General features: G+C 46.9%; 1 protein-coding gene across 4 annotated transcripts in view; it reads right to left on the minus strand.

Moving 5' to 3' along the window:
- Window positions 1-13905, minus strand: part of LOC141917713 (zinc finger protein 462-like) — a 158096-nt gene that overhangs the window by 64366 nt on the left and 79825 nt on the right. For 2 of the 4 annotated variants that reach the window (XM_074811110.1, XM_074811109.1), the window contains exon 7: window positions 1724-1915. The exons of the other annotated variants lie outside the window; for them this stretch is intronic. In XM_074811110.1, the coding sequence (XP_074667211.1) occupies window positions 1724-1915 (192 nt within the window). The remainder of the gene's footprint in view (window positions 1-1723; window positions 1916-13905) is intronic. 4 annotated transcript variants of the gene reach the window in all.

Below are 13905 nucleotides of genomic sequence, written 5' to 3' on the forward strand. Positions count from 1 at the left end.
TAAATGAGACTTCTCCCAGCTGCTTGTAGAATATTTCATTTGCCTCTTCATCCTGGTTGGGTGGTCTATAACAGACTCCCACCACGATATCTGCCTTGCTGGCCTTTCCCCTAATTCTTACACATAGACACTCAACCCTTTCATCACCATCATCAAACTCTAGACAGTCAAAACAATCCCTAACACACAGGGCTACCCCACCACCTCTTCTTCCTTGCCTATCCCTTCTGAAGAGTTTATAGCCATCCATTGCATACTCCAGTTGTGTGAGTCATCCCATCATGTTACCGTGATTACAACTACATCATAGTTTTCCCACTGCACAATGGCTTCCAGCTCCTCCTGTTTGTTGCCCATGCTGCATGCATTGGTGTAGATGCACTTCCACTGGCTTCCTTCAGGGCATATCTACCTGCTGCGGTGTGGTCCTCTCCATGGGCTGCAGGTTGGATATCTGCTCCACCTTGGACCTCTATGGGCTGCAGGGGGACAGCCTGTCTCACCATGGTCTTCACCACGGGCTGCAGGGGAATCTCTGCTCTGGCACCTGAAGCACCTCCACCCCCTCCTTCTTCACTGACTTTGGTGTCTGCAGGGTTGTTTCTCGCACATTTTTCACACTTCTCTATCACAGCTGCTGCACAGTGGTTTTTACCTTTTCTTAAATCTGTTATTACATAGGCACCACCAGCGTTGCTGATGGGCTCAGCTTTGGGTCCGTTTTGGAGCAAGTTGGAACTAGCTCTGTCTGGCACAGGGTCATCCCCTGTTTTCTTCTCACAGAAGCCACCCCTGCAGTACCGCTCTACCAAAACCTTGCCACGTAATCCCAATACATTTTCTTACAGTTCTTCAGCTAATTTGCCCCAAATATAGTTACTTTTATGCTGAGCACAATACTCTTTTTCAAAGCCACGGCTGTTCTGCCATTTGTTTCCTTTGTAAGAGGAACTCCAGGCCAGTATGGCATTCTTTCCTACAGCCTGCTTTGTCCACTGCTACTTTTCCTCACAACACAGATGATTCATGTGGACTGCAGTATGTTCTCCTTTTCCTAGCATTTGCAGTATCTCTATTCACTGTCATCCATTTAAAGTAAGAACATAGCATGATAGGAGTCTGCTGCCACACATGTAACCGGATGACCAGTTTCTATTGGTCAAGTTTCAATTCTGTATTCTTATAATTTGTTGCTCAAGCAGTAAAACTCCGTAGCCTAAATACAAGGCAAAACTTAAAAATAAGCCATCTGTCTGTATTTCAAATATCAGGATCTGTGTACACACCCATTTCTATAAAAAGCATAAAATAGAAAGTTGCCTAGATATTTCCTCTACTTTTTATGCTTAATCTTTAGTGGCTTCACTAAACTGCTCTGCTAACAAGATAAAAGGGTGTTTTTCAGAAATGCAAATGGAATTAGATGCTCTCTTTCCCACTGACTTTTAATGGGATCTATGTCACTGAAAATTTCATATGTTATAAATCTTTGCTGAAAAGTAAGGTCAGCTTCACTTATTCCAAAGGCCAACCATTGGCAGTATAAGTTGGTTAAGAATAAACTGGTGATATTCGACTGCAGGTAAAGTACTAGAACACCACCCTTATTATTGCTTTTCATGCAACTTTGGATTTTTCTTAATTGCTGCCTTAATTTTTTTTTTAATAAATCTATTAAGTAGTATTTTAGACAATTACATTTTTGCTCTGAGGCACCTCTTACCATTAGAGTCCTCCATCTCTTCAACAGAAGTGTGTTTCTTGTAGGTGTGATAGCCAAGTGAGGCTGAGAGGCTGAAAACACGGGGTCTTGGTAGTGTCAGTGCTTTCCCATGCACTCTCAAGGAATGCTCTTTCAGCTGGCTGATTGTCATGGTGGAAAATGTGCAGGAAGAACATTTGTAGGCATGTTCACCTGGGTGAGCGAAATACAGGCAAGTCATCAGCTCACAAAAGAAACAAAATGGGATCCCCATTCTTTTCCTGCTGAACTCAGCAGTAAAATACCTATGGCCTCCTTCAGTGTGAGACTTATTCCAAAGAGAACAAACTATGTGCATCTCCCTGTTGAAACAGTCTGGACTCTGCAGGTACAGAGACCCGCTTTGGGACCAGAGTTTTGTTTTCTGACAACCCTAGAACCTTGTTAAATGACTGATGCCAGAAAACAAAGACCAAACTCTTAGCATGCCTGTGTTGCATGGTATAAGAAGAAAACAGAATCTTGGATGAAAGTAGAGCCGCTTGACTAAAGCATTTCCAAATTTCTTTGGGAGGAAAGCAAGGGTGAAGTCCTTTGTGTTTTCCCATGTAATACATCCAGAATCATTACTAAAGAAACCAGAAGGAGACTATAAAATGTTAACTAAGGTTCTTTAAAAAAAAACACCAGCCCAAAATTAAAAAAAAACCCCAAAAACCAAAAAACCACCCACTGCCTCCCCCCGCTCCCCCTGCACTTAATTGGAGGAGGATCCCCTTTTCCTTATATGAAAGGTGCCTCCAGGCAGGAATGAGCTCCATAGAACTAGTAACCAAGTCAAGACTGGTTTACTACAAGAAGTGGACATGGCAATACCAAGAGCAGTACATATTTATAGGGCTATGGGAAAGCGTATTATAGAAAAATATTAAAAGAAGTAAAAGAAGATAAATAATGAACAGTAGTGAATTTGGTTCCAAATACATTTCAGGTCATAAAGACAGAATACAATAGGAAACAAATTCCCAAGACAAGACCCATTCTGTGTTAAGCATGGAGGCATCTGAGAGAAAAAGTGAAATGTCAAACGTAAGTGATGTGATATGTGTGGCAAGTTCTGGAAATGCCGCTTCCAGGTAAAAGGGCTACACTGACTACATGCAAGTTGTACATAAAATGACAAAACTAATACAAGAGTGAAATATTCATGAACACTAATGGAAGGATAAGAGCTCTGGTTATGAAAGAGGCAGAAAAATGTTTTCCATTTCTCAACAAATTTATCAAGGTTCTAGAACAGAATGCTTTCAAACATCAGAAATAATTGAACAAAAAGAGAACAACAGAAAAAAAAGTATCACAGCCAGTCATAAAAATCACATAAAGAGATTAGCAATCATTCTACATGAAAATACCCCACACGCACACACCACAAAACTCCTATGCTAATCACAGGAAAAAATACAGATTCTTAGAAACCCACATTGGTGTATCTGAAACAAGATCAGAGTCTGAAATGGTGAAACAAAATGTCACACATGGTTTATTTTCAAATTACATTCTGCACCCGAACATTATTGCCATAGAGGTATTGTCGGTTTACAAAGATAAAGAAAATGCTTTTCATAAAGCATGTATGATGGACTGATTATTGCAAAAGGATGAACTAAAGACAAAAAGATATAAACCCCCACAATTTGCTAAATATAAGCAATTCCTGGCAGGCACCAGTTGTCTTTTAACATAAAATCACAATAAGAAATTAAAGAAAATTGAAGACTACTACAAATTAAGAAATTAGAACACAGTTAGTAACTATACTCCCTATTTATCAATAACAGTTCAGGTGGACAGTACCATGTGAAAATGTATTTGGTTTCAGAGGCAAAACTATAGCTTTCATTAGCGTGACTCCACAGAAAAGTTAGGAAATTTTCTGTTGCTAGTTTTGCATTTCATAATTATTATTTTTAAATATATAAATAAGTGTATCTTCATAATTTTTCCATGGGACTGTCTCAACACCTAAGATGTATCCAAAGTATTATGCCCCAGATGATTTAGACTCTGGGCAAAAACTCTAGGTTACAGTTTGATTCAAAGTGAAAACAAATTACAGCACATTCAGAGATACTACATACAGTTCTGCTCTGTGCCAAAGGAAGCAGTACATACTGAATGAGAGCAAATGCTAGATGCTTACAAGAACCAAATAGTTGTAAGCATATGTGAAAGGAAAGCATATGTTCCTTTAAGGGTATCTGGTCAAGGGCCTTCTTCAACACAGAAAAAGGATAATAAGAAAAGGAGGAAGCCATAAACAAGAACATTCAGGGACACAAACCTGTCCGAAAAATAAAGGAGTCAGTGATGAGAACCACACCTGGTCAGTCACACTTATTGATGAGGACGCATAAGAGTGTGAGAATGTTTATTCCAGCAAGGTTATCTGATCAGGGACCTTGTCAATTGGGAAACCAAGGGAAAAAGGGGGAAACCAGAAACAAAAATATACAGAAAACAGACCTGACAGAACAAACATGGAGACAAAGACAAGAAACAAATCTCACAAGTCACACTAATTGATGGGCTACCAAGAAACCACAGGCTCCACTTCCAGGAAGATCAACCTGGACTTTGCAACTCATAAGACTGTGGGAGAGAGGCAAGTTGACATCGGCCTGTCAGCTCTGTGCAGCCCCTGAGAAGCAGCAAGGCTTTGATGAGAAACAGGCCTTGGAAGAAAGATAAGAAACTGCTGAGTTGTGCCAATGTGGCAGGGAAAAACAACGGACAGCTGCAACACTGAACTGTGGAAAAGTACTGAACTGTGAGAAGTTACCGCTGCGTGAACAGCGCGTGAACAAGAAGATGATTGGTCTGCACAGCGCGTGTTAGAGTGATCTTATGCTGGTAGGAGAAAAGGTTGAGAGCTGTCTAATTGCTGATTTGCTAATTATGAATTAAGAGCTTTGGCGAGAGCATAAGTATGTACTATTGGAAAAATAAACGGCCCCTGCCCTGCAGAAAGAAAAAAGAAAACTCTGACTCGTGATTTTGCCCACTACAACTGGTGACCCCGACGTGCGAATCCCAACTTGATTTGGGACAGAGCGAGGACCGCGGAAGCCGAGCAGTGGTAGCGGAGCCCAGCTGAACTTTACGATCGGCAGAGGTTGAGCTGACTAGTCCGGACGATAACTGAAGGCACCTGGAGAGAAGGTGAGCAGCTGGGGACTAACATGGAGGCGAAAATTTCTGCAGAGAAAAAGTCTATTTTATATATTTTGATAAGAATTCTGGAGAAAATGAGATTCAAATACAAGGAGAAGGTGATATGTACTTTGCTTATTTGGTGCAAAAGGAATGGGGTCCCTGCTGCATCATCTTTAACTACATGGCAACTGGTAAATGATTCCCTGAAACAGTTAAAAAGTGATTGGACTGCTGCGGCAGCTGCAGCCAATGCCACGTCACCTAGTGGATCTGATTCTCGGAAGGATCCTACAGTTGTGGCTGAGACACCCCCAGAAAAGCTGCGAGCCCCTTCCACATGTCCACTACCTGCTGATGAGGACTCTGATGGGGACTCTCCCGAGTCGCCGGCACGCCCCAAAGCATTGAGACGTTTACTAATAGATTTATCTGAGGACACAGAGGGTGAGGACACATATTCTGAACCCCTGTGGCAAACTTTATATGCTGGGTCTCTAGACTGTGATAATCCTTTAGACCCGGACCCTGTAAATCCTAAAAGAGAATCTGGCCTGTGTCCTCCCTTAGCTGGGGATGATCCGTGGGTAAAAGTGAGGCAAGAAGCCTTGGCACAAGGGGATATGGACATGGCGAGAAAGATTGTTGCTCCTGTAATCTATGAGCCGGGACGTCAGCCACGTTGGGAAGGACTGCATTTTTCTGTTATTAAAGAACTACAGAAAAGCGTTAATGAGGACGAGCTTCAAAACTCCTTTACAACAGGTATACTGGAGGCAATCGCTCATGGCTGTACTCAGCATTTGCACCCCCCCACCTGCAAGCGTGGAGTTGGCGGTGGCCGCCCCGGGCCTCCCCAAGCCCCCCCTGCCATGGAGCGACCGCCTGCGGCCAAGTCTGGCATCGCGCCCCTGGCGTGCGTCCGTCCGTCCCGCCCCCCCCCGAACACCAAAAGCGGCAGTTTTTACAGCAGGTGCTGACACTGTGATGCGGCGTCCCTTGTCCATTCTAAAAGGACTAACTTTAAACCTTTCTGATGGTCAGTACACTAAAGGCTTTGATTTTAAAACAAAGAAGGGGGAATTCTCTGGATACACCACATAATCAACTGGCACTGGTTTTATATATTCTTAATGGTGTTTTGATGTTTGTAGTATTTGTCATTTTATGTTGTGTAAGTAATAAGTGTAAGGGGCCCCTTTGTGGGGGTGTGTGACTGTTCTGCGGGTGTGAGACGCAGCCCAGCTGCAGCTGCGGAGTGCGGTGTTCTCTGCAATTTAGTTGATATCGATCAGGTGTGGTTCTGTGGTAAATGATAAACAGCAAATGGCTCATGGTATATGATTTATGCTTTTGGCTTTGATTTATGACTTTTATGATTTAGCAATATTAAGAATTAGGAACTCAAGTGTTTAACCTTATTAGAAACTCCCTTGGTTTTCCCCCTTGAGTGGTGGCCAGACTCTGGGTGGAACCCAACAGGAGGATGAAATCAGATGTTTCCGCTCAAAGAAAATTGCCAGTTATTTTGGCCTGCTGATTTAGATATATGAGGCTGGACCTGCTTGCAGTGATGTTGGATGCCTCACCTACGGATGGACGCATCGCGTAGGATTTCCGGTTTGCGAGGAAGGGCACTCTAAATTCTCGCTGCACCCAGGGTTCCCCAGCAATTGCGGATCTCAATGTTAGTACCCCATTAAGTAAGTGTGCTATTCTGTATCTTCCTTGTTTTGTAACACTTAGTCATATGCTTTATGGCAGTGATGAGAGTGCTTGTGTGAAGAAGACGTGTGCTGAATCTGATTTTGTGTGCATCAGTGGTCAGTGTGTACCTAACAGATGGCAGTGTGATGGGGATCCGGACTGCAGGGATGGGTCTGACGAGAGTGCTGAACTGTGCCATATGAGAACATGCCGGGTAAATGAAATCAGCTGTGGTCCTCAGTCAACCCAGTGTATCCCAGTGTCCTGGAAATGTGATGGTGAAAAAGACTGTCCTACTCTTTTCAACTAGCAACTGTAACTGCTATATTATTTTTAGCCTTTTGTAGAATTATTTTATGTATACTGTGTTTTTTTGAAGTTTGTCTAAACCTTAATTGATAAAGCTTTGAAACAAGTCTTGCAGGTGCAGCTGCAAAACAAAGAAGGGGGAGATGTGGGAGAGAGGCAAGTTGACATCAGCCTGTCAGCTCTGTGCAGCCCCTGAGAAGCAGCAAGGCTTTGATGAGAAACAGGCCTTGGGAGAAAGATAAGAAACTGCTGAGCTGTGCCAAGGTGGCAGGGAAAAACAACGGACAGCTGCAACACTGAACCGTGAGAAGTTACCGCTGCGTGAACAGCACGTGAACAAGAAGGTGATTGGTCTGCACAGCGCGTGTTAGAGTGGTCTTATGCTGATAGGAGAAAAGGTAGATAGCTGTCTAATTGCTGATTTGCTAATTATGAAGAGCTTTAACGAGAGCATAAGTATGTACTATTGGAAAAAATAAACGGCCCCTGCCCTGCAGAAAGAAAGAACACTCTGACTCGTTATTTTGGCCACTACACTAAGACTGCAAACCAGGGGAGATCCTGGATACTGGACTGGGAGGGGTGCAGGAATCCATAGAACTATACAAATTCATGAGGTGATTGATGTACAGGGGGAAGGAGGAGCAGGGAGGAACAAAAAGGGTGGTAGACAGAAAGGGGTATAAAAGGGACCAGTCGCATGTAAACCAGGGACAGTCAGTACGATTGCCTGACTGAGCCCTGTGCCTGATGACCACAGTCTGTCCTGTCTTCTTATTAAACCTTTTCTTAACTATCTCTCTGCATAATCTCACTCTATCCTGTGCATATGTGTGCTGCAAGGACTAAGTGCCAGCTACTGGAGAGACCTGTGTGAGTGGAATCTGGTGCCAGCTACTGGCGTCAGACTGGAGGGTGTTAGGTGCCCCTGGCCTGTGGTGTCATATACTGGTGCGAGTAGGAGTCTTTAACCTCCAGCCACTGGGGTGGGAATGGTGTGTGTCTTGACAACCAGCTACTGGGTGGGACTGGTATGAGTGAGGCAAGTGAGAGGCTCTGCACCAGTGGCTGGAGTGGGATCATGGGTCACAGACTATGTGCCTGCTGCCAGGCCTCCCCAAACTGCGTGTGCATGGGGAGGGTGTGTGTATTCGCTAGCAAACTTCAAGCTGGACTAGCCACTGGTCCCAGCGGCTGGGCAGGAGGAAGTCCTGGGCTGGAACTGCTGGAGGAGGCAGCTGTTCCTAACATCCTTTAACAGTTCTAGTTATTATGCAAGAATGCATTTTATAATAAATGGAGTTTGACCACTCCCCAAAAGATAATGGACAGGAGGAGACTGAGTGAAAGACACCTGGATTTTTACAACCAAGGCACTTTAAACAAATGTATGGGCATGATGCACATCTCTAAGAATAAATAAAATAACAGAATATCCACAAGAGAGAAAAAAAACCCTTTTAACTAATGAAAGTCAAAGAAACACTGTATTACTGGAAAACTGATGAAAAAGATCCACAAGATTATTATTCAATAGGATATATTGATAAAGAACTTACTGGAAACAAAAGAGGAAAAAGAAAGAGGGCTACAAAGAGGGAGAGAGAGTGTTCTGAGCTCAGAGAGCGAGCAAGCATCTGACCAAGACAAAGCATGAGCCCAACACAGAGTGTACATGTGACACAGATAGAGAGCACATGCTCTGAAAGAGTGTACATGACAAAGAAACTGCAAAAGAGCATGTGACCAACCCAGAGAGAGACCATGCATGACCTAGAGAAAGAGAGCATGCATAAACCAGAGACAGACACCCAGAGGAGAAAGAAAGAGCACATGATCCAAAGAGGCAGAGAAAGCATGTGACCCAGGGAGAGAGAGTGTGTGACCCTGAGTGAGAGAGAATGACACAGAGAAGGTGAGTGTGACCAAGAGACAGAGCAGCGTGACCCAGAGAGAAGATAAGCATGACCAGAGAGAGGATAGCGTGAACCAGATAGAGCACAACCCAAAGAAAGATAATAAAGCAAGTGTGACCCAGAGACAGAGACCCAGAGAGAGTCTGAGACAGAAAGACCCAGAGAGAGAGTGTGTGTGACCAAGAGGAAGAGACAGAGAAAGTGTGTGACCCAGAAAGGCATAGAGAATGACCCAGAGAGAAAGTGACCCAGAGACAGAGAATGTGACCAAGAGTGTCACCCACAGAGACTGAGACAGAGAGAACATGTCGGGGGGAGGGAGCATGACCTAGAGGGGGAAGCCAGCATGACCCAGCACGAGGGTGGAAGCTTGACCCAGAGAGAGAGTGTGCGTGACTGACAGAGAGAGAATGGCCCATAGAGAAAGATCGTGTGAGTCAGGGGGACGGGATGGGGCTCAGAGAGCATTAGTGTGACGGAGAGAGAGCATGACCCACAGAGAGCAGTGTGAACCAGAGGGAGAAAGCACATGACTCAGAGAGAAAGAGAGCTTGGCCCAGAGAGAGAGATGGCAAGGATGACCCAGCAAGAGAGCAAGTGGAGCCCAGAGAAAGTGATTCAGAGTGAGAAAAAAAGACTGCTGCCCAGAGCAGGTGACCGCCCATACATAGGGGGTAACTCAAAGAGAGAATGAGTGTGCATGAGCCAGAAAGAGAAAGGGGCAGCTCAACCCAGAAAAAAGAGCGAGCGACCCACGGGGGGAGGGGGGTCCAGAGGAAGAGAGAGCTTGCAGGACAGAGAGAGAGGGAGAGGGGTTGGCGCCAAGAATTAAAGGGGGGGGGGGGGGTGGTGTTGGCATGAACCAAAGGGAGGGAAAGTACGTGCAACACGGGCGGGGGGAGGGGGGGGGGGAGGTGGCGACCCAGAGAGAGAGGAATCAAGAGACCTGCAGGGAGACAGGGCAGGAGAGGGGGGTGGAGGAGAGAGAGATATGTCAGCCCAGAAAGGGGGGACAACCAAGAGAGAAAGACAGACAGAGGTCAACCCAGACATAAAGAGAAGGGCGGGTGGACCCAGAATAAGACCTAGAGAGAGAGAGAGGGTATCCGAGAGAGAGACAGAAAGAGCACACCAGAGGTTGACCCAGAGAGAAAGAGCAAGAGGATGAACCAAAGGAGAGGTACAGCAACCCATAGAGAGAGGGTAACCCACTGAGAGGGAGAGATAAAGCCAGTGCAAAAAAGGTTGGCCAAGCAGGGGGAGGGGGCATGGGGGATGGGGGGAGAGAGAAGGCAAGCCAAAAAGGGGGTGGGGAACCAAAGGGAAAGAGAGGTGGCAACCCAGAGGGAAAGACAGTGGGTATGATAAAAGTCAACCCAGAAAGTGAGAGATACCCAGGGGGGTGGAGGGTTGGGGGGGGGGGGCAATGGCGACCAAGAGGTAAATACGGATAAAGGTCCACCCAAGGAGAAAAAGAGACAGAGAGAGATTAACCCAAAGAGAGAGGAAGGGACAGAGAGGATGATCCAGAATGAGAGAAAGAGGCCAGCTCAGAAAGAGGGAGACGGCAACCCAGAGAGAAAGGCAGGTCAACATGGGGGGGGGGGGGGGGGGGGCAGAGATGACGCACCCAGAGAGAAAAGGTAGGGGGGAGACAGAGGGAGGGAGAGGGTTACCCACAGAGAGGGTGGGTGACCCATAGGGAGCAAGCAAGAGGGCGACCCAAAAGGAGGCAGCAACCCAAAGACAGTGAGCGTGTAATCCACAGAGAAAGAGACATTACATGACCCAGAGAGAGAAACCCTGACCCAGAGAGCATGGCCCAGAAAGAGAGATACTGAGTATAACCCACTAAGTGCGACCAGGGGGGGCAAACCCAGAGAACCCGAGAGAGGTTGACCCAGAGAGAAAGAGTGAGAGAGCAACCCAAAGGAGATGGCAGTGATGCAGAGAGAGGGAGACCCACAGAGAGAGAGTGAGCAACTGTGGCCCAAAGAGAGGAAGAGTGGGAGAGTGGGGGGGGGGGGTAAGAGAGGGTCCGGGGGGGGGGGGCACAGTATGGACCCAGAGAGAAAGAGAGTGTGGGTGCGAGAGAAGGCAACCCAGAGAGAGAACATGGTAGCCTGGGGGGGTGTCAATGGAGAGAGAGACACCCAAACTGTGTGAGAGATGTCAACCCAGAGGATGGGGGGGGGGGGGGGGGGAGAGGAGGAGGGTGGATGTGGGGGGCAGCAACCCATAGAGAGAAGGCAGCCCACAGAGAGGGAGAGAAAGAGAGATGAATCGAGAGAAGTCAGCCAAGAATATGATAGACAGACATAGTGGTGGGGGGGAAGAAGGTGGAAGAAGGTGAGCTAAAAAGGGGGTGGGGAATCAAAGGGGAAGAGGTGGTGACCCAGAAGGAGAGAGAGTAGGCATGAAGTCAACCCAGAGAGAGAGGGAGGGGGGGGCAGGCACACAACCAAGAGGGAAATACAGATAAAGGCTGACCCAAGGAGAAAAAGAAAATGGGGGGGGGGGGGGGGGGAATGACAGACACAACCCAGAGAGAGAGAGAGAAAGGGGGAGTGTGAACCCAGAGAGAGGGAATGCATAACCCAGAGAAAGAGACAGAGCGTACATAGCCTGGTGAGAGGGAGGGAGGGAGAGAAACAGATAGTTTGACCAAAGACCGAGAAACTGTGACCAACAGATGGGGGGGGAGGGAGGACCCAGAAAGAGAGGAAGAGAGAGGCCAGCCCAGAGAAAGCAAGAGAGGTTGGCCTGGAGAAAGAGAGCAAGAGGACAGCCCAAATGAGGTGGAAGCAACCCACAGAGGGCAACTCACAGAGGGAATGAGCAAGCAGACCCAGAAAAGAAAAGAGACAGAGTGGCAGGAGGGGGCACACAGGGGAGAGAGCAAGAGTCCCAAAAAGGGGAGAAAGGCGGGGGAGGGGGAGAGAGGGATAGACTGGCCAAGAATTACAGAGAAAGATAGGACAACTCAATGAGGGGGGGAGAGATATACATATATACTCTGAGAGAGGGATGGAGGAACAACAAAGAGAGAAATACAGATAAAAGTTGACCCAAGGAGAAAAATAGACAGGTCACGCAACCAAGAAAAAGGGGGGGGGGGGGGGGGGGAGCGCACGACCCAAAGAGGGAAAGAGACCCAGAAAGAGAGTGACCGAGGTGTGGGGGGGTGGGGGTGATCCAGAAAGAGAAATTGAGAGAGTGTGTGTTGCCCTGAGAGAGAATGACCAGGGGAAGGGAGAGACAGAGACACTGACCCATAGGGAGAGTGCATGACCCAGAGAGAGCACAACTCAATGAGGGAGAGTGAGAAAGGGAGAGAGTGCACATGACCCAAAGAGCAAGAAATCGCACAGGTCCCAAAGAATGTGACTCAGAGAGTGAGAGTGTGTGCATGCAACCCAAAGCTTAAGACCCAGAGAGAGAGAACATTTGACCCAGAGAGCAAGAGTGCACTCTCTCAAGGGAGAGCTTGAGCATAATAATATCTAATTATAATATCATAATATATAATTATAATATAATATTAGGCTTGCCCATGACAGAGCTGTGGGATGACACACCAAGGTTAGAGGGAGTGGGTGCTAGTGAGGGCCCTCAGCCTGTTGCTCTGAGACGTGCTGGGTACACTGCAGCACACTTGAAGTCTTATGGAGATGAGCCAGGGGCCAACAGGGAAACACCAATGAAATATCTCAAAGGAATTAAGGTGTGTTCCTCTAGGAAGGTGACATGGCCAACAGCCCAGCTGAAGTGCCTCTACACCAATGCACACAGCATGGGCAACAAACAGGAGGAGTTGGAAGTCACCGTGCTGCTAGAAAGCTACAACCTAGTTGTTATTACTGAAACATGGTGGAACGAATCCCATGACTGGAGTGTGGCTATTGATGGCTACAGGCTGTCAGAGGGTTGCCCTCTGCATGAAGAAATGGATAGACTGTGAAGAGCTGTCTCCTGAAGAATAGCCATGAGCAGGTTTAAAGCTTATGGGTAAGAATTAGAGACCGAGGCAACAAAGGGAACCTTGTGGTTGGTGTCTACTACAGGCTGCCTGATCAAAGGGAGCCTATTGACAAAGCCTTCTTACTCCAGCTACAGGAGGCATCGTGCTCGCAGGCTCTCGTCCTGCTGGGTGACTTCAACCACCCTGACATCTGCTGGAAAAGCAGCATGGCGAGCTGTAGGCAATCCAGGAGACTCCTGGAGTGCATCGAGGATAACTTCTTAAGCCAGGTAATAACCCTATCAGAGGGGATGCAATACTGGACCTGATGGTCACCAACACAAGTGAGCTAATTGGTGATGTCAAGATTGGAGGCAGTGTGGGCTGCAGTGATCATGCACTGGTGGAGTTCGCAGTCCTGATACGGGTCTGGCAAAGAGTAAAGTCAGGACCCTGAATTTTAGGAAAGCAAACTTCTAGCTCTTCAAGGAATTAATCAATAGGACCCCCTGGGTAAGTGCCCTCAGGGACAAGGGAGCGGAACAGAGCTGGCAGATCTTTAAGGACACTCCATAAAGCATAAGAGCTGTCGATCCCCAGGTGTAAGAAATCAGGAAAGGAAGGCAAGAGACCAGCATGGATGAGTCAAGACCTCCTGGTCAAACTAAAGGGCAAAAGGGAAATGCACAAGCAGTGGAAACAGGGACAGGTACCCTGGGAAGAGTACAGGGATGCTGCCTGGTTGTGTAGGGATGGGGTCAGAAAGGCCAAGGTGCAGCTGGAGCTGAACTTGGCAAGGGACACAAAGAATAAGGGCTTCTACAGGTATGTCAGCCAGAAAAGGAAAGTCAAAGAAAGTGTACACCCCCAATGAACCTGACTGGCAAACTGGTAACAACGGATGAGGAGAAGGCTGAGGTACTCAACAACTTTTTTGCCTCCGTCTTCACTGGCAGCCTCTCTTCCCACACCTCTCGAGTAGATGGACTGCAAGATAGGGACTGGGGGAGCAAAGTCCCTTCCACTGTATGAGAAGATCAGGTTCAAGACCACCTGAGGAACCTGAACATACATAAGTCTCTGGGACCCAACGAGAT

Source organism: Strix aluco, chromosome W, assembly GCF_031877795.1.
Source record: "Strix aluco isolate bStrAlu1 chromosome W, bStrAlu1.hap1, whole genome shotgun sequence".
Lineage (NCBI taxonomy): Eukaryota > Metazoa > Chordata > Aves > Strigiformes > Strigidae > Strix > Strix aluco.